Source organism: Anguilla anguilla, chromosome 10 (assembly GCF_013347855.1).
Source record: "Anguilla anguilla isolate fAngAng1 chromosome 10, fAngAng1.pri, whole genome shotgun sequence".
Lineage (NCBI taxonomy): Eukaryota > Metazoa > Chordata > Actinopteri > Anguilliformes > Anguillidae > Anguilla > Anguilla anguilla.
Window position 1 is genome coordinate 2,856,823 of NC_049210.1, and position 21,229 is coordinate 2,878,051.

At 50.1% G+C, this 21,229-nt stretch overlaps 1 protein-coding gene across 4 annotated transcripts in view; it reads right to left on the minus strand.

Moving 5' to 3' along the window:
• inpp5jb (inositol polyphosphate-5-phosphatase Jb) overlaps nucleotides 1-21,229 on the minus strand; it is a 26,806-nt gene continuing 5,577 nt past the window's right edge. Inside the window, exons 1-14 of one of the 4 annotated variants that reach the window (XM_035380263.1) lie at nucleotides 19,199-21,151; nucleotides 10,399-10,597; nucleotides 9,680-10,350; nucleotides 8,266-8,373; nucleotides 7,647-7,755; nucleotides 4,538-4,654; nucleotides 3,624-3,799; nucleotides 3,159-3,270; nucleotides 2,855-2,964; nucleotides 2,344-2,554; nucleotides 1,356-1,493; nucleotides 1,155-1,238; nucleotides 732-836; nucleotides 1-414 (exon numbers count right to left, since the gene is read on the minus strand). In XM_035380263.1, the coding sequence (XP_035236154.1) occupies nucleotides 13-414; nucleotides 732-836; nucleotides 1,155-1,238; nucleotides 1,356-1,493; nucleotides 2,344-2,554; nucleotides 2,855-2,964; nucleotides 3,159-3,270; nucleotides 3,624-3,799; nucleotides 4,538-4,654; nucleotides 7,647-7,755; nucleotides 8,266-8,373; nucleotides 9,680-10,350; nucleotides 10,399-10,593 (2,538 nt within the window). In that variant the 5' untranslated portion in view covers nucleotides 10,594-10,597; nucleotides 19,199-21,151 and the 3' untranslated portion in view covers nucleotides 1-12. Of the gene's footprint in view, nucleotides 415-731; nucleotides 837-1,154; nucleotides 1,239-1,355; nucleotides 1,494-2,343; nucleotides 2,555-2,854; nucleotides 2,965-3,158; nucleotides 3,271-3,623; nucleotides 3,800-4,537; nucleotides 4,655-7,646; nucleotides 7,756-8,265; nucleotides 8,374-9,679; nucleotides 10,598-19,198; nucleotides 21,153-21,229 lie in introns of those variants that run through there. The other 3 variants (XM_035380262.1, XM_035380259.1, XM_035380260.1) reach the window with 3 other exon arrangements.

A 21,229-nucleotide genomic window follows, 5' to 3' on the forward strand; every position in this document is an offset into this window, starting at 1 on the left:
GCGGGTCGTGCGCTACGACGACGACCCCGTCTCCCCGCTCTCCGCGGCGGGATCGGCGGCCAGGGCGGACAGCTGCTCGCCGGAGATGGCGGTAACGAGGGCGCCCATGGCGGACGAGGAGGCGGGGGGGCTGGAGGCGGCGGGCGACAGGAGGCCGTCGGGCGTGTCGCCCCGCCGCTCCTTCTTCTTCCTGGCGGGGGGGCGGGGGGAGGGGCTGCGGGACGTGAGGCGCAGGCCCTGCAGCTTGGCCAGGGCGGGGCTGCGGCTGCGGCTGCGGCGGCGGGTTTTGGACCCGCCGGGGCTCGGGCTGCGGGACGTAGGGCGCAGGAGGGCCCCCCCGGCGCCCTCCTCCTCCGCGCTGGAATAGGAGCTGTCCGACGGGCTGGCCTCCGGGCTGGACGTGGGCAGCTGGATCTGCGGGAGGGAGAGAGAGGAGGAGGAGGGGGAGGAGGGGGAGGGGGGGGGAGCGGGGTGGGGGAGAGGGAGGGGGAGAAGGGGAGGAGAGGGAGATTGAGGGAGGGGGGGAGAGAGGGGGAGGAGAGGAGAGAGGTGAGGGGTGTAAGAGAGAGAGGGGAGGGGGGGAAGAGGGGGGGGAAGAGGGGGAGGGGGGGGAGAGAGAGAGAGGGGAGGAGGTTTAACTGAAAGACAAGACAGACACCTGACAGCCCCACTGACTTCAGTGAGGTGTCCTGAGGTGATTTAAGGTAGGAGGCCTCGGAAAAGGTCGCGACCTGGAAGGGTTCCGTCACTCCCACGATGGAGCTCATGTTGTTGCTATAGTAACCCAAGATGTAGTCTCCAGAGCCCTTGGGCAAATCCTCCTCGTCAAATGTCACCTGCAGAAAGAGCACAGGCAGGGAAGCCCCGTCAGCTTGTGGGTGTGTGTGTGTGTGTGTAGTCTGTGTGTGTGTGTGAGGGTGTGTATGCGTGTGTGCATGTGTGTGTGAGAGTGTGCGTGTGCATGTGTGTGTGTGTGCGTGTGCGTGTGTGCGTGTGCGTGTGCATATAGTCTGTGTGTGTGTGTGCGTGTGCATGTGTGTGTGCGTGTGCGTATAGTCTGTGTGTGTGTGTGTGTGTGTGCGTGTGCGTATAGTGTGTGTGTGTGTGTGTGTGTGTGTAAGCAGTGTGAGTGCACATATATGCACTACTCCTACCTGATATTCCTGGGTCAAGTAATCTGACTCTTCCTGCTTGGCCCACACATAGGCTGCATAATCCTTGTGGTGCTTGAATCCGACCTGGAAGGAGACAGACAGTAATGGACAGAACCATTTTTATTTTACAGTATTTCTATTTATGAATGCAAATTCTGTAACTATAATTAGTGTCTGCGCAGATAGGGGAACAGCTGATACCTTGTACAGTCCAATCCAGTCCCAGGAACTGCGGGAGTAGTTGGCAGCCATCTTGAACTTGGCCTTGGCGTCTGACACTTGGTTCCACTCATCTTCCACAGTAAGAGTCACCAAGGGAATATCCACCTTATATGGGAACTACCACACAGAAAGAGGATTCAGTGCAGCTACTATACGCAGCGAAAAAACCCAACACAATATTTACCGTATAATCTACCATAAATTATGTTTTATTTTTAGTTATGGTTTTATTTTGTCTTCTTATTTCTGTAAAGCACTTTGTGCTACAGACCTGTATGACAAGTGCTATATAAATAAAAAAATTAAAAATAAAAATATATTGGGCAATTATCACATTATATCGGCATCAATATCAGTTCAAAATGTTTTATTTTGAATCCAAGGAAAAATTCTAAAGTAATCACGCCTAATATAACCGGTAGAAAAGCGGACGATATCTTCAGTTTCCCGAGGGCAATATTCACCCTTGCCCTCGGGAAACCTCCTGGGTGTGGCAGTATCCATGGTTACGTCACTCAGCACATGATCAATCATGTGGGCGACATAGCTCAGGAGGTAAGACTGATTGTCTGGCAGTCGGAGGGTTGCCGGTTCAAACCCCACCCAGGGTGTGTCGAAGTGTCCTTCAGCAAGGCACCTAACTCCTAACTGCTCTGGCGAATGAGAGGCATCAATTGTAAAGCGCTTTGGATAAAAGCGCTATATAAATGCAGCCCCTTTACCATTTCAATTAATTTGGCAGGTGCTCACCTCACCTCACCTCACCTCACCTGGTTTCTTGGGTCTGAATTAGTGGCCGAATTTTAAAAGTCAGAAACCGAAACCGAACAGGCTATGGTCCTCTGGGATCACAGGTAAAGTTTTACAGCCCCCCCCCCCGCTCCCCCCACTAAGAAAGGGGACATCCCGAGTGAAAAAGGGAGCAGGGTAAGCGGAGACGGAGGCGGAGGCTGGAGGCGGAGCTCACCTGCAAGGTGAAGAGGGAGGAGACGGGCTTGTGGTCGCTGACGGTGTACTCCATGTGGCTGCGGTAGAAGTGCTGCGTCACCCTGGTGCCGCTGGTGAGCCCCGCCGTGGGGCTGCGCCTCGGCCCGCCGCTGTTCGGGGGCCCCGGCGGGGCCGCCGCCCTCAGCCGCCACAGGATGCGGTCCGTCCAGGCGGGCTTCCGTTTCTTGCCACTAGGGGGAGACAAAGCGCATTGGTGCTGGGTGAGGGTCAGTCTGTCCGGGCGAGCTTACGTTTCTGACCACTAGGGGGAGACAAAGCGCAGTGGTGCTGGGTGACGGTCGGAGCACCAAATGTAGCTAATTGTTCTGTTCCAGAGCAGTCAGAAACAGTGGCCTGGATCAGGACTTCAAACAACGTTTGTTCTAAGCTTGAAAATACGAATACTTCTTCATTTTTTTCCAATTTCACTTTAGTGATTGCTGAGCTCTCCCAACCTGTGTTTAGAAGGGAAAAACAGCTAAGGTCCATACCTAGTGTCGTACGTGTGCGTCCCAACATCAAATTTGTAAGTAGGAGGAAATTTGAGGGGACCCTCATGAAACCCCTCCAAAACCTGCTCGCTGTCCTTCGCCATGTTGAGCTACACGACACAAAGAGAGCGATATTTACATTCAGATTGATAACAACACCATAATTATAATGTTATTAAAGCAGCATTGAATGGTATGAATTCACGGCTGTTTTTGTGGTGTTAGAGTGACATCTACTGGTGCACTGGGAAATTCCACTGCCCCATGCACTAGAAATGAAATCTGAGGGTTGTGCATCTCTCACCTGGTCTTTCTCCCAAAGCAGAGAGAGTCTGTTATTGTCAATGGCCCCCTTCACAACATGCATCTCATAGTCCTCGATACGAAAATTCAAGTCCCCAAACCAGAAAACCACACTATGGACAGAAGGACAGGGCTGTACTTAACAACAATAATTGCGATTACAACTATGACAATTATACTAGCAGTCGTATTATAGTTAACATTACTGTATTAACTGATGATCTGCTCAACCATTTTACTCTTTTTCTATACTGAAAACACTCAACATCAAAATACAGCCAACGTCCAAAGAATTTCACGCAGTCCTGTTGCAGCACTTCTACTAATTACTCTCATAACTGCCACGCATCACTACAGATAACGATGCTGGGGTGAGTAGAAACAGGGGGTTGAACAGCGTTGGGAACTCTTTAGGGAGGCCAAGGAAGGGGATTATGGGATGGGAATTGTTTCCGTGGCGACTCACTCGTGGTCCAGCACCCCCGAAGCCGCCTGGCCCTCGAACTGCTGCTGCTGCAGGATGCTGTCGAAGTCGTCCATGCGCTGCTCCGAGTTCTCCATGTGGGCGGGCAGGTGGCAGTTCAGGAAGCACACCGAGTGGCCGAACACCGTCATGCGGGCGCTGACCCCGCCCTTGTTGCCCTGGGAGACGGAGCGGAGACGGCGACGCGGCGAAGAGAAACGGCAAGGGGAGAGACGGACAGATATAACAGGCACGGAGCGAGGGAAGGGGAGAAAGAGCGATAAACAGAGACAGTAAGGACAGGGAGAGAGAGACAGAGAGAGAGAGGGAGGGATGAAGGGACAGACGGAGAGGGGGCGGAGGTAGAGAAAAGGCACAAAGTGGGAAGAAAGGACAAAGAGTAAATCATTTTTCGATGCGACCCAGTAAATTAAACAAGTAATTCAGCTCGTCCAAGCAATTAATTACACATGCCACCAGCAGCACATTTTTTCCATGAAGAATTAATAGCAGATACGATATTAAGGTCACCATTCAATAAATACCAATATTAAAATATCTAAAACATATTTAACTCAGAGCTCAGATGGTATAAAACAACAGAATACATGGGAAGGCCTCTAGGGCCTGGCTCAGAGCATGCTGGGATAGGCAGTGCCTCAAATGGTGGACTAACTAGGGCGTTCGCCATTCGCTACAAAATGGCTGACACCCTAAACAGTCGCAGGGATACCAGTGGACCATTTTAAGGCACAGCCTCAGCGTGCTGCCTGCTGTCGCCTGCATTGTGACATCATCACTCCCCACGTTCTCCATACTAAACCAGGCAGCGCGATTAATGTTCTGATACAGTTCTAAATCTGTGTGGTCATTGGGGACTTCGCTGTGGTGAGGGGAGGGGGGGGGGTGTCCCTCACCCAGTAGCCCCCCAGGCCCGTGCGGGTGCTCTCCGTCTGCACCCCTCTCAGGAAAGGCAGGTGGTAGTATTTGGCGAACACCAGCAGGAGCACCCCCTGCATCCGCTGGGACGTAACCTGGAGGAGATTGAAAGGAGGAAAGAAAAGAAAAGAGGAAGAAAGAGGGGTAGACGGGGGGGGGAGGGAGAGAGAGTGAGAGAGAGAGAGAGTAAGGGAGCGAGAGAGATTAATTAAAACGAATACACAAAGGTCAGGAGTGCTAGATAAAAGCACTGCATAATATCATGACTACAAGGCACCTTGGTCGCTTGCATGAGAATATTAAAATATTAAAACATATTTGCTCAAACGTACTGGCATTTATGAGTCAGCCTTCAATATGCGCTCTGCTGAGTATTATAATCTTGGGACATACACATTGAATAACAACTATAAGATAAACTAACTACGCTTTTTTATGGGGAAGCCAAATGGCTTTTAAACGGGTACATACTCTGCCATCCGTGTACCAATTTACATCTTCTCAGGTTCTGTCGGTTACGCAGGTGCACGCCTCACACCTGGGATTTGCATGGTGCAATGTGCACAGGCTACAGAGGCAAAGGAGCACAGGGCCCACAGAATGGCGGACAGTGAAGTCGCGCGATTAAGATCCGCGGCCTGCCCCGGCGGCCGCCTGCGTTCTGGAGAGAACGCCGGCGGGACGTTTGAAAAGTCAACCGGCCCTTCAGCGACCCCACCCCTCATCATCAGGGTCAGGCTGCGTCCGTGTGATCCCGTGAGGTTCCACAAACAACTTTTTTTGGAATGGAAGCTGATACCTGGAAACACTGTGACCCAGGGAAAATGACAACGGATCTCTCTCTCTCTCTCTCTCTCTCTCTCTCTCTCTCTCTCTCTCTCTCTCTCTCTCTCTCTCTCTCTCTGTATCTCTCTCTCTCTCTCTCTCTCTTTCTCTCTCTTTCTCTCTCTCTCTCTCTCACACCATCTCACATTACCGCTCTCCAGTATTAGTCACCCCTATTTCCTTCTCTTCTTTCCTCTCTCTCCCTATCTCTCTCTCTCTCTCTCTCTCTGAATCTCTCTCTCTCTTTGTCTCTAAACATGAGAAACTGTAGCTAAGAAAAGATCATGTGTGACATTGTGCTGGAGGGGGGGTGTTAGGCGTAGGGGGGGGTAAACATGGAACAACGTGCAAGTCACATGACCTCCACTGATGCCCGAGGCACTTGGCCACATCTTACGCAAGACCAAAGGGGCCCAACCGCCCCCCCCCCCCCCACGCTTGTCCCTCCCCCTTACCCACCACCAAAGACCCTGACCAAGCCTTCACAAGCCACCCCCCCCCCCCCCCCCCCCCCCCCCCCCGCACCCCCCCCCCCCCCCCCCCCCCCACCACCGTGCCCCCAGACGCAGGCCGGACTCCGCGCCACATTAACCCAACTCCCTCACTCCCGCGTTCCCCGCCCTGCCTCGGCCAATCGGACGCCTCGGTTGCGTAACCGATTCCGCTGGGCCGTAAAAAAAACCGCCGCGTGGAGGAAGCAGCGTTAGCGGCGATCCCCACGGTAACAGAGCGCGGTGGGGCGGAGCCTAACGGCGCCAAGATCGATTCGGGAGGGGAGCGGACCCGTCAGACGCCCTGGGGCTATATACATATATCTGCAGCGACACGGGACAGGGGAGGAGGGAGCGCTTCGGGGGTGGATTTTTGGGCTGACATGGGTGTGTGCTACAGCTGACACACAAGATTTTTACAAAAGAAAAGCACAAGCAGCAGTCCTATAAGGGAACGTGACTGAATCTGAAATACATCTGAAAAGCGAAAAAAAAAAAAAAACAACATTTCACTGGTACTTTCTGGCCAGCGGGGTCAGAGTGGATTTTAAAATTTTCAATGTGGTTACAACGCTACGGGGAACATTCAGTGTATAAAACTAATTAAAACAGGGGCCAGGGAAATTAAATCCCCCCCCCCTCCCCCCCTTCTCAACGCAACCTCCAGTGAGATGCGGGTTCAGGGGGGGGCATGGGAAAGGTGGAGATCGACTGTTACCAAGGCGACTGATGATTTTTTGGCGAGCCCCTCTCTGGCTGCACGCCCGTCCCAGGGCCCTCTCTGGCTGCATGCCCGTCCCAGGGGCCTCTGGGGACCCACAGCGGGGCAGGATGTCCTGGAGAGCCCTCCGCTGGCTGTGGGGGCTCCAGCAGGGCCACCACTGACCCCACAGTGTGGAGTGAGTGAGATCACTCTGGGTCCCTAAGGGGGGGGGGGGGTCACTGCTGACACCCCCATCTCTCATCCGCAACCCACCCATGCTTTCACGGTTACTTAACGACGCAGTGTTTTATCGTTTCATCCTTATAAGGAGATTTATTTTGCATCTATAAAAAAAGAGGCTAATTTCCCTGTTCAAGTAACGCAGCAGTGCAAATTCCAGTGTGACGGTACCCTTTCTTGTCAAATATACCGTGAATACATGCAAAAAAATTCCCTCAGGTATATGACAAGAAAGCGACTTTGTTCTTTACAGGACATCACATTCTAAAGTAATCCATCACCATGGTAACCAAATTCAGAAATCAAATGTTTGAGCAAAACTCAAATTTTACGCTAAGGGGAAAGAGAACAGATGAAAGAGTCATGTAGTTGGCTTATAGAGCTTTCAGTATGCGTGTGTGTGTGCGTGTGTGTATTTGTGTGTAACTGCAAGACGAGTGTGTGTTTGTGTGTAAATGCTTTCATGCGTGTCTGTGTGTGCAACAAATTTATAACCGAGAGGCTGAACCCCTTCAGAAATGTGGACCCCTCCCCAGGTGTGTGCGTCAGCACCAGAACAGAACGGCGGATGAATGAGTGAATGAGCGAATGAGTGAATGAATGACTGAATGAGTGAATGAGTGAATGAATGAGTGAATGAATGAGTAAAGGCTCTGAATGGGGACGGAATGTTCAGACCTCCAGAATGGAGCGCGGGCTCAAGGCCGAAGCTGACAGGACCGTGCCTATCATTAGAGACCCTCGTCAAAATAGCCTGTCGTCATCCACAAAGAGCCTGCAACGGGGGGGTAGGGAGGTTTAAGGGGGGGGGTTTAACCCTTTACTGACCAGCACGTATCCAAAGGGACTGAGGGTGTCCATGCACAGCTCGCTCCACTGGTCCGTGAACAGCACGTCCTTCAGACGCTTGTTGATCATGGAGTTCACTTCCTGCAGCCTGAGACAGGGAGCCACGGGTTAGCGGTTCTTAACTGAACATTCTGACGCTGATGTCACAGTCACCGCTGGTGACTGACAGCGGTGGAGTTCTAGAACGCACCGGCGTAGAAACAACATTCCAAATAATAACCTACTCTTCGAAGGGTGGTCATTCACTACACAGAGATCCACAGGTAGGGAGAGAAATTTAATAGGGAAGGGGACGGAAGAAAGGAGAGCAGAGAGAGAAATAGGATAATAGGGGTGTGGGAGGGGGCAGAGGAAAGAAAACACAAGAGGTGGGGTGGGGGGGGGTCATTAATAAGCTCAACCATTACAAACCTGGAGTGACAGGATGAAGGGAGAGGGGGAAGGGAAGAGAGGAGATGAAGGGAAGGGAGGGGTAAAAGAGAGGGAGCAAGAGAGCAGGAAAGAGGGAGAAAAGTTTTAAAAAATGGCAGGTGAGGGAAATCTGCGGTGCAGACGACGGAAAACAGCGCCACACGGTGGCAGTTTTTCGCCTGCTCACCCGATGATGTACATGTCCGTGTTCCCATCGCTCACGTTCAGCCCCAAAAGGGAAATGATGTCATCGGGAGGCACAGCCGACCCAACGTTCCATGTGATTATGTGCACCCTATCAGGGAGAAAGAGGAGACAGAGCGTGATTCGCAGGGGACCACACACACACACACACACACACACACACACACACACACACCACACACACACACACACATACACTCACACACACCACACACACACACACACGCCACACACACACACACACACACACACGCCACACACACACACCACACACACACACACACACGCCACACACACACACACACACACCACACACACACACACACACACCACACACACACACACACACGCCACACACACACACGCCACACACACACACACACACCACACACACACACACACACCACACACACACACACACGCCACACACCACACACACACACACACGCCACACACACACACCACACACACACACACACACACACACACACACCACACACACACGCCACACACCACACACACACACACACGCCACACACACACACCACACACACACACACACACACGCCACACACACACACACACACACACACACACACACACCAAACACACACACACACACACACGCGCCACACACACACACACACACACCACACACACGCCACACACACACACCACACACACACACACGCCACACACACACACGCCACACACACACACACACGCCACACACACACACACACACACACACGCCACACACACACACACGCCACACACAAAACGTCTGAGGTTTTAAAACAGCAGGCAGCTAAGCTTTGAGAATTTGAAACACGACCACAGTGGAATGTACAGTGTATCGTATTCCTGACGTGTTACTATTTCAGGGGATTCCCGGAAAAAAAAAAAAAAAAAAAGAAACAATTCATATATTACATTCTTTTTGATCAAGGTTTTTAGTTTTGGATCCTGTGACAGAGAAGAATCCGCTGCTGAAAGAAGGAACAGAAAAGATGAAGTCTAGCAGTTACTCAGAAAATCTTGCCACTGATGAAGCCCGACTTCCTGTTTCTCCTCTACCTACTTCCCTCTGCTTCAGATGCACCAGCTAATACTGCATAGTTTTTAGAAAACTCTATTTTGTTTTTAGAAAATGTTCCTATCCAACTAGCCAAATTTTTGTATTAACTCAAGAAAATAAAGCAGATGCTTTAACCCGTGGTTGCCACCAGGGGGCACCAAGGGGCAAATTTCCAACTGTTTCCATGCCACCATTTGAGATCGGAGTTCAAATCTTTCCCGTATCTCACTACTTATTAACCCTAAATCAGAATGTATGCCGTTGTAAGTGTGACTGGGATTCAACGTGAGATTGAGAGTAAGTTTGAGGTTAAGCGTACCTGAAGTCCTCCACAGGCTGGGGCTGGGTGTCCGCTGTACCTGCCACTGAGAAGGCCCTCTGTGGGTGGGGGCTGAGGTGGGGCGGGACGGGGCTGGTGGGGGGAGGATGGGGCACAGAGGCAGCCCTCGTTGAGAAGGGGCTCCGGGACCCTAGCGGGTGGGGTCGGACATTCGGATTGGGCGATGGCCCCGGTGGTCCCTTTGCTGGGGTGGGCTCTGGGGGCTTCGCTGCAGAGGGGGTGGGCCCGGACCCCGGTGGCCTGGGGTGGGGGGTCTTGGAGGGGGCTGCAGGGGGCTGGGTCGCCTCTGTGGGTTTGGGCTCAGTCGATGACTGTGCTCTGGGAGCTCTCTCGAGCTTCCGCGCCCTGTTGGCGGTTACTGGGGCAGTTGCTGGGGTGGTTGCTGGGGCAGTTACTGGGGCAGTTGCTGGAGTGGTTGCTGGGGCAGTTACTGGGGCAGTTGCTGGAGTGGTTGCTGGGGTAGTTGCACGGGCAGTTCCTGGAGTGGTTGCGGGGGCAGTTACTGGGGCAGTAGCTGGAGCAGTTGCTGGGGTAGTTGCACGGGCAGTTGTTGGGCCGGTTGTTGGGGCGGTTGCTGGAATGTTTGCCGTGGCAGTTACTGGAGCGGTTGCTGCTGTGGTTGCTGAGCCGGATGGCTGGGCAGATGCCGGAGTGGATTGTGGGGCAGATGCTGGGGCAGTTTGTGGGGCAGATGCCGGGGCAGTTTGTGGGGCAGACACTGGGGCAGTTGCTGAGCCGGTTGGCTGGGCAGTTGCCGGAGTGGATTGTGGGGCAGATGCTGGGGCAGCTGGATTGGCTGATTTTGAGGGTGCAGAAGAGCGGCCTGGTGCTGAAACTGCTCTGATTGGCCCCGCTGGGTCCGGGTCTTTCTGGCTCCGCTGCTCGGGATCCATCTCCCTGAGGCAACGACAGAGAACAGCACCGTCAGGTCCAGGTTCCCGCTAAATCACGGCCACACTGAACACAACAAATCAGCACAAACCCCCCCCCCCAAAAAAAAACCAAAACAGCAGCAAATCATTCAGCGCGTCACGAGCGGCGGGCCTTGGCTGTACGCTCCCGACTGGTGACGGGAAACAGACAGGCTGACAATGGCTGCAAGATAAGAGGTGAGAAGAGAGAACTGTCTCTCTTATCGCAAACTGCTTCTGCTCGCGCTCCGGCTCCGGCCAACGGAATGCGCTCGGGACGCAGCTAACGGCTTTCATCGTCACAGTTCTGCTTCTGATGCACAAGCTAACGGAAAGACACAGCCAATCCACATGAATGAAGACATCAGCTACCCAGGGGAATAAACTCATCAGGATCTGATTACAACAGGTGGAAAAGAGCGCAAGAGGGAGCTAGAGGGCGGAAGAGGCAGGGAGAGAGTGAGAGACAGAGTGAGAGAGTCGTAGGAAGCACTTCAGCTGGCACGTGAAAACCTCAGGCAGCGAGCGTTTCCTAGGAGATGACTCAGTCCGAGTCCCGTGACACTGCCGATAGCAAGTGACGAACGACGAGAGACACGCACGCAGCACCGATACCGCTGTCAGTTACGGACACGGCCCGGAGACAAAGGGCACCTTTAATGCTCCAGTCACGGCCACAACGATTTTTTTTACGCGGCGCGTTATTCATCTGAGGCTACGCTCTGTGTGCGCAGTAGCCAGGATCACCGGCTGTCTCTACAATCGTTAAAATCCACTGAAAAATTTCATGCAATGCGATGGGTAGCATTAGCGTTGGCTCGCCATGCACAGAAGAACATGACAAAAATAATGCGTTTTGTAGTTACACGTATAAATGTGCAAATAATCTTCTCCCCAGTAAAGGTCACCTTTATACATATGACTACATTTAGCCTTATTTCTGTCACGTGCTTCTGTGCATTGCCTGCATTAGCATGTAACACTACCGGAACCACCAGGGTGATCTGGACCTACTGTGGGAGTCACTCCCCTGTCAGCCAATAAGTGCTGAAAGGTGAGTATTCTCAGAGTAATCGCGGTTATAAAATACAAAGCAACGGTCACTGTCTCATGCTAGTCTACCCGAAGCTGCGCAGGAAATGCACATTACTGCTAATTATGTACCTCTCCACCAGACAGATGATCAATCTCAGTTACAGTATGTCATTAATATTGACCTGAAAGTGCAGCAGTCCACAAAAATACTACAATTCGAATAAGGTTTTCCTTTCCGTTTTTTTCACTGCATCGTTTTGAACTACGCACAGCCAGTGAGCCACAACCTTTCAGCGCACAGTTGCAATTAGCATGACCTCTGACAGCACAGGATACATACTGTATAAATGCTGCACTAGTAATGCACTATCAATACAGTAAGCCAATAATATAGGCAGAAATGATTTGCCACGTAATATGGCTCACTAACGTGTTAGTTATCCAATATATTTGTGTCATGACTCAATAGCTCAATACGGATAGCAGAGACAGGGGTGATATGCATTGGGGTGGCAGGGACTGGGGTGGCAGGGACAGGTGTGGTATGCATTGGGGTGGGAGGGACAGGTGAGGCAGGGGGTGGGGTGGTATGCATTGGGGTGGGAGGGACAGGTGTGGCAGGGACTGGGGTGGGAGGGACAGGTGAGACAGGGGGTGGGAGGGACTGGGGTGGATGTTGGCGAATGCATCCATAATTACTGTTATGCAGAGCACTCTAAATAGCACTGCCAAAGCAAGGAGCTGTGGTTATGTGGAGGAACTGGTGGGAGGGGGAGGGGGGTTGCACAGCAAATCTAATCGTATGTAAACGGGCTGGGGCGGGGGGGGGGGGTATACAGAAATAGGTCCGAGATAAAAATCAGCGAAGCAAAGCTGCTGTCGCCTTCAGCTCTCTCTCTTCCCCTCTGTCTCTCTGTCTCTCTTCCTTTCTTTCTCCTTTTCTTCCCCTCTCCCTCCTTTCTCTTTCTCCATTCTGGCTTTGCCTCTCCCTCTTTCTCCATTTCTGCTCTGCCTCTCCCACCATGAGCTGATGTGATAATGTGATGCTGGCTGTACTGCACCCCCCCCCCCCCCATCCCCCCGCCGCGCCCCCCTCCCCAACCTCCCCGCACCGCTACCAGTGACGTCAATGTGTCACGTGACCGATGACTTGCCGTCAGAAACAGCCGGAAATATCTCTGAGCGGGGTCGACCTCTCGCTGGGGTGCGCCTCGAGGGGGGGGGGGGGGGGGTCGGGGTTGTGGAGAAAGAGGGGGTGGTGGGAAAGCAATGGCCAGGGAATGAGAGAACCTAAATGAAAAAACGTAAATGAAAAAAAAGAAATAAACTGGCATAGCTGCTTATGAACTCAACATCAGCTAAGGACCCTGGATCAATGCCCAACGGCAGAGGCAGTGGTGAACTGGCCTAACCCTACGCGAAGCGGGCCTTCTCTAGAAGCTCGCTCCACTGAAGGCAGCGTAAAGGAAGCGCTGCTTATTCGCTAATGACAGGCGCGCGATGCTGATTTCCTGTGAATATGCTAATCTGTGCACATCGCTTAACGACACACACTGCTGCACAGCACCGAGAAATAAGCCGGGTGATTTATGAATGCTTTATGCTCATATTCTGGAAAGGGAATCGTTCTGCAAATAAAACGCTCTATGCTCTGAGACAAATTGGTGTTGGATTAAATTCAGCGTGTTGCAGTTCCCATTCATAAATAATGTAAAGCAAGATTAGGGGGAAATGTCACGGCTTTGCTTTCGATCCACGGTGGCTAACACGAAATGATCATTCAATTGCACACACACACGCATGCACACACACACACACACACATGCATGCACACACACGCACACATATGCACGCACGCACACACATACACGCACGCATGCACGCACACACATACACGCATGCACACACACACACACACACACATGCACACACACACACACACACACACATGCACACACACACACACACATGCATGCACACACACACACACACACGCACACATATGCACGCACGCACACACATACACGCACGCACACACACACATATGCATGCACACTCCACACATGCTTGCATGCATACACACACACACACACTTGCATGCATGCACACACACACACACACGATTGCATGCATGCACACACACACACTCCACACACGCTTGCATGCACACACAAACACACACACACTTAGACATAGCCCTCTTCCCGAGAAATCACATGACACGAGCAAACCTGCCTGTACCTTTTTAACCATGTGAGTGACATGCCCGATAATGTCTCAACCTACTGGAAAATTCCAGAGGGAAAGCTCTTCACTGTTAGCAGGCAGGAGGCAAAACGAGCAGCAGCAGCAGCTCAGCCACTGGATTTCTCACGAGCCTTCAGCCTTGTCACACCAGCGTCACATGACACCAGGGCTCCAATTCTGAGGAACTCCAACTGGTTGTAACAACAGTTAAAACATTAAGGGCTTTTAAAAAAAGCATGCACTCTACTGCAATGGATTGCACCAACAGATAAAACATTAAAGACTAAAAAAAGCATGTACTCTACCCCCAGCTGATTGTACCAATAGTTAAAACATTCAGGGCTAAAAAAGAACTAAAAAAAAAAACATGCGCTCTCATTAGAAATGAATATAAGCTGAGCAGAGATGGGGAGAAGAGATGTCTGAGAAATATTAGCAAGACTAACGTGAGCCTGCGTTGGATTAAAACCTGTCCGCCTGTTTGAGGAACTCAATTAAGGCGCCGAACGTTCCCCGTTGTTCTGTTGCCATCTTCTTAATTTGAGATCACAACCCCAATTCCGGCAAGGCCTCCCAGGAGCTCCTGCCGACAGAAACGCGGAGGCACTGAAGGGGGAGGAGATTTGCGACTGTGACATCACAATCGGTACGACCGGCCAGCAAATCCATTGGGAAAATAAACGGGAGGGGAGTGCAGTGTTGATCTGTCACTCAAAAACAAAAGTTCCATTTCTCTTCTCCTCTCCATGTCCTAAAGTCACCTGCTAGATCCAGGCAGAGGGATGGTGTTTGGGCAAGAGAGCATCACGCGTGCCATGGTCCAATGAGAACGAGTTCCAGCCACTGGCACCGTTATCAGATGGAGTCACATGGTGTGTGACCAGCACAAACTTTTCCACTTTTCACAGCTCTCTTCATCTCTGCTCAGCTTGCTCTGCTGGGGTCCCCTGTCGCTTGGCAACGATACACACGCACACGCACGCACGCGCACGCACACACACACACATAACAGGCTAAATCCACCACAACAATCAGGATCTCAACACCGTGAGTGTTGCGGTTTCAGTACATTATTAGCGCTCCTGAGAAACGTGATTGGAAAGCAGAGGAAAATAACAGCAGTAAATCAGGAGGAGATGCCAGGGGCACTGGAGCAGCACCAGCTGGGGGAAGGGGGGGGGGGGGAAGACGCAGGACGGGGGCCGTCTGGTGCCAGCGGAGGAGTTCTCCTTTATTGCCTTGTCAGCGGGCTCCCAGGACAGGCACGTCATGCCAGCTCCCAGACACGGCAGGGTGGCATGGCCCAGCTCCAGAGGGGCAATAACAGGGTTTTTCTCCCAGGCTGGCACACGCTGCAGGGTGGCATGGCCCTGCTCCAGAGGGGCAATAACAGGGTTTCCCCCCCAGGCTGGCACACGCTGCAGGGTGGCATGGCCCAGCTCCAGAGGGGCAATAACAGGGCTTCTCCCCCAGGCTGGCACACGCTGCAGGGTGGCATGGCCCAGCTCCAGAGGGGCAATAACAGGGTTTCCCCCCCAGGCTGGCACACGCTGCAGGGTGGCATGGCCCAGCTCCAGAGGGGCAATAACAGGGCTTCTCCCCCAGGCTGGCACACGCTGCAGGGTGGCATGGCCCTGCTCCAGTGGGGCAATAACAGGGTTTTTCTCCCCCAGGCTGGCAGAAGCCGCTTCTCTCTTGTGGTTTTCCTACCACTTCCCCAGGAAGAGGCTGTTTTACACAAAAAGTGAAGAAAGTGAGAAATCATGGACGATGGGGGAAGATTTAGTCAATGGCTCTCAGAGGCCCAACACCTGGATTACCCAGTAGGTGAGGGGGTGAGGGGGTGTGGGGTGGGGTTGGGGTGTGGGGCTGAAATGCATGCACATAAAATATATTTCTCTTCTGCACGGTCACTGAATTTTTAAGAGGAATTAAAAAGGAGAACAGCTGTTCCGTAGGCCCTGTGATAAGATCGCTCCATCGCCGCTCGTTAATTAGTGCTGCTGTTTCTACTCTTTCCAGCGCGATGTTTAAACTTGGAAACAACCCCCGGGGTGGGCCGCCAGCCAGGCCCCAAATTCACACAGGGAACTGTTCAGCAGGAAACAGGCGCAGTTTACCCATTAACCACCGATCTGAGTCAACGACAGCGTCTGTGAGATTCCAACCGAAGTTCATTGCAACAGTGTTCCATAATAAATATGACAGTGTTCCATAATAAATACAACAGTGTTCCATCACAAATACAACAGTGTTCCATAATAAATACAACAGTGTTCTATTATAAATGCAAATAACCTGCAGGTCAAACTTACTCTGCATGCCGAAGACAAGTAGTTGCATTATGCACATTCAAAGTAGTATGCAAAAAATATCATAAATACTATTTTCCAACCGTGTGGTGGAAGTGTCAAAAGGGGTATCGCCCTTGCACGGCCAAGCTCACATGTTGTTGTTGTTCACATCATGTGAAGCTGCACCTCGTTTTTTAAAGCGAAGCTGCCATGCCATACATTTGGGGACTAAAACGATCGTATACTTACCGAAAAGTACGCTCCCGAATATTACTCAGGAAATAAGCACAGTACATAATCATGGGATTTGCAGCACACAACATTTAGAGAAAATCTCACCTACGTAACAACGTTCTCATCCGGCGTACTCCACACGTTGCTAAACAGCAAGCGCGCCGATTTGGACACAGCCCCGCTCTTTGTGAAGAGCGTAACGCGACCTCTAACGACCTTCGATTCTGTGCTACACTGGCCCCCTGAGAGAAGGTCTGCCCCCCCAGCTGGCCCACGGACAAAGCTGGGGGGCAGAAAGCACATCTCCCTCGAGCAAGGAGCACCCCTCCCACAGGCAGGAGCAGGGCTGCCCCCCCCCTCCCTCCCCCCCCCCCCCAGTCCGAGTGATTCACACCGAAACAATTAAGAGATGGACTGATCCCTACTGTTACACCAGCGCTCACATGTTCACTGGCTTCAAACCTGCAGCCCTTGCTCAGACTGTGACCTACTTCTGCTATCGAGGACAATGTGAAGAAAAAAAAAGGGAAAGAAAGAAAGAAAGAAAGGGAAACTGAAAGGTCTTCTTTTTATACGCGTTCCTCGGCGTGGGATCCAGGCATGGCCGTGTGTCGCTGTCTGTGAGTCTGGCTTCCTCCCCCTCCTCCTCCTCCTCTTCCTCTCCGTCCGTAACAGCCCCCCCCCCTCCGCCCGACAGACGCTTCGCCGACTCGACACTGACTGACAGGACGCTCCTGGCATCAGACGACATCAAAACCTTCGAGACGCCCGACCGAACACTTCAGTCTGGATCCAGTACGCTGACTCAATCAACAACAGAAAAAAGCCAGAGGGATGCACAACCACAATTTTGACCCATTTAGGACAACATACACACCAGAAACCACTGTGATAAGATACAGTTTGCACACAGTGCGCATAAGTTGAACACAGGCCTATTTATTTGAACATTTAACTGTTTATTTGGGCCTTGCGTGGGGGGTTGGGCTGCCATGTTTCCTACCAAGAGACAGGAAAGTGGAGCTCTATGAGCTCTCAGGCATTGGTCTTTTCAATGACATTAAAAAATAAAAAAAACATTTGTTAACATTGACAACACACACACACCTGCCAAAACTAGAGCTGCCATTGCTGTTTTTTTTTTTTTGTTTGTTTGTTTGTTTTTTGTAAGAATCACCTGTCTCGTAGTAAATCAGCAAGCTTGATAATTAAATTTGGTGGTTTCCAAACCAACACATGCAGGGAACTGGAAGCGGTGACAACAAACTGAAGCCTGGCCGCCTTGTTGTTTTGGAAAGACGACGGGAAAACATCGGACCTTCCCATTTATGGTCAGCACACCCAGGCTGTGCTGCAGCCACTGGTCTTATATCCACAACGGGGATAAGCTGGTGGTGTTGGGCACAGTTTACAATTTTCGTTTCAAGATCAATATTCTTCTTCAAGTGAGAGGGGGTTAAGACCAGACCCTTGGATCTGTTAGACGCCACAGGAACAAAATGAAGCTTCATGTTACCCTGAACCGTCCAACAGCTTAAAGTATTTTTTTTTTAAACATTGCTGCATGCCTTGTGCATTACTCAATGAATTCATTTTCTTTCCTAATGTAGTACATTACATTACAGGCATTTAGCAGACGCTCTTATCCAGAGTGACTTACACATCTTTCGCATAGCATTTACATTGCATCCATTTATACTGCTGGATGTATACTGAAGCAATGCAGGTTAAGTACCTTGCTCAAGGGCACAGTGGCAGTGTCCTACCTGGGAATTTAACCTATGACTTTCAGGTTACAAGCCCAGTTCCTTACACAGGTCAGCCACCTATCACAATACTTGAAACTCACAACCACTTCTTGAATGACAGGCTTCATTCACTACACTCCATAGACTAAACCCATTGCCAAAACCAGATTGGTAGCTCTTATAACAATTGACCATGTAATAATATTTTACATATGAACAATGGGGGGTGTTACGAGTTACGAGTCAGAACAATTAGGATTAAAACCGCCAGCATTTGATAATGCAGTTGGAGCTAGCAAGATGGTTGTTTTATGGCGTTTTTGGTTCTGGAGCTTCAATGGGTTTGTTTCACTTTAATGATGATTAGGCTAATTGAATAGCGAAACAGTACACGACGTTTCCAGTAAAACAAGTGCATATAGCCGACCACCGCTTAGTTTAATACTAAAGCATTATTTTTAGGACGATAAGATTACAGTAGGTTAGCCATTATGTCATACATTATGGCAAATACAGCTTCTATAGTCTACAAAAACATGCATTATTATTCTAAGCGGTAAGCAAGACATTCTTACACACTTGACGCGGTTAACTGACACAATTTGACGTTATAACGGAATGTATTCAGTAATTCGATCTCTGTTCAATTAAGTGTCTTCTGGCACGTGCTTAATGGACGATAATGGACAGCAGATGGGCAAAAACCAGAACCGTCGAACCGAAATATTCCGATTGAGAGCAGATAATGTAATGAACACGCGTCTTCTCGCGGCTGCCCAAAGGGTTCGCAAAACGATGGTGTTCGAACAGCGACAGAGCATAGATATAATCGCTACAGTAGCCTACATGTAATTCGTGCATGGCATAACACATCTTTGAATGGAGTAGAATTAGATCTTAGAATACAATCTGCCGAATGCATGCACGCGAATAAATAGCGACGTCTTTTTTTTTTTAAAAAACAAATATTGGCTTTGAACTGGCACTCGAGGGTTGACACGATGCTAAGGAAGGAACCAAATTGCTTACCCGTTTCCCCACAAGTTGATTTGGTGATTCGGCAGCGACACGACCCAACGCAAACCTTAAATGGGGAAGGCTTGCGCCCCTGGTTTTAAATACAGTCTGTAAACCAAATGAGGGGAAAAAATCTCCTGAAGATTTCGTCGCAACGTGTAATCCAGAGTCTTTAGAGGAAATTGTTGTCGTCGTCGTTGTTGTTATTTTTTTTTAAGCGTCGTCCCTGATAAATAATAGCTGTGCAGCACCTGACTTAAAATTATATTGCTACTAACAGACAACTATCGGCATTCCGGCGTGCTTCAACCCGGCAGTGTGGATGCGGATCTTCTGCCAGAGGGAGTATTCGCTCGGCACGGTACGATGGGAGAGCGACAGATACATTGCATAAACAAATAACGCGGTTGTATCCTGTCAGCCAGTTTTGCTCCTTGATCAGTGGCACGGTTGTTTGATTATGGCTTCATGAATGCGCTGGCCGTTCCCGTAAAACCATATCAGTTTACAGGAACCTGGTCAATGCGCGGTTCGGATCAAAGCGACACGAGCATTTGCAGCCTGCAACTCCAGCTTTGTCGTACCACAACAGCTCAATGTTGCTGCTGAGCACTTGTCTTCTGATACCGTACAGAAGCGTGTGAGCGAGCGCCGCGAGCAGCTGCGTTTCCTGAACACTGTTCCGCCACGCAGGGCCGTGAGAGCCAATGTTGACAGAATCCACAAAAACGTCATTATCTGTGAAGGTCGTTCAATGACGCTAAAACGTGTTGAGGTGAAGCCCCCAATTATGTAGATAAGTACATTATCAAATACAAGCCATAAATATGAACCTCTCGGCAAATGAACATACTTGCCATTGTGACACATCTGTAACAATAAAATGACTTAATTTACACAAGTAGTCCAGCAAATAACTAAAATCAAACAACAATAAAAAATAATTTCTATTAGCTTAACATGGGCTGCAAGAGAAAGACACTTTTAGGCCACCAAGCTTGGTTTTTTTTGTAGGAGAACCACCTGCACATGTAAAAGGTGGTCAACTTGAATACTCAGACTGGGGAAGTGCTGTTCTTTTAAGCGACTTTAGTCTGTGTTTACAGCAGACTCTCGATTGAATGCTTCCTTTTGTGAGCTCTCGGGCAACGAGCGGAAACACAATGTTCGGTGTGCCTGAGGTCACAGAGATACCTCAGCTACCAGTTTGAGCGTAATATGATACTCATAGCTTATTGTGAGCGAATTATCTCCACAAATCTAGCGCTAACTTGAGAAGGAAAGTAGGGCTACACACGTGTGCATGCGCTGTTGTTTTTTTGTTTTCTGAGTGTTCTTCAGTAAGCACCTTCACGTGGGGCATAAATTAAAATTGGCAGAAGGTAAATTCCGCACAGATAGTTAGAAAGTATTTTTTCTACACAGAGAGTACTACTTGCTGTGTGGAATAGCTTGCCAGGTCATGTAGGAGAGTCATAAACTCTGTTTACAAGACCAGGTTTTCATATGGTGCTAGATATTATCTAGTTTGTGGGTAAGCCGAGCACTAGGTAGGCCTGCACTTCAGTGGTAGGGAAATGGCGAGCATGTTGGGCTGAATGGCCTGTTCTTATCATTATATTATATGTTATATGTTTTGTTATTAGAACATTAAAGATCAAGCTGTCCAGATTGAGCACATGTGAAAAGTATGACCGAATGCAATGGTTAATTCCTATAAATATTATAATATCAACTTCATCTGATGAATGAATCTAGGAACATGATGCATGGATGACATTTTTTGGTAGGTCATTATTTCGATTTCAGGATTGAAATAACTAATAAGAACAGCAACATACGACGTTTAGTGGAAATGGGATTTCTTCAGAGGCTTTGGTGATTACTAGGCCTAAAGCAGAATCTACATAGAATATTAAAGTTACATTTGTTCTACACTTAAAGACCATCTCTTGTAAACTCTTTTGAGTGATCTGGAGCTATTTTGATTCAAAGGATCTATATCACATTAGATTTTTTATTTTTTGTTAATTCATTGGTAAA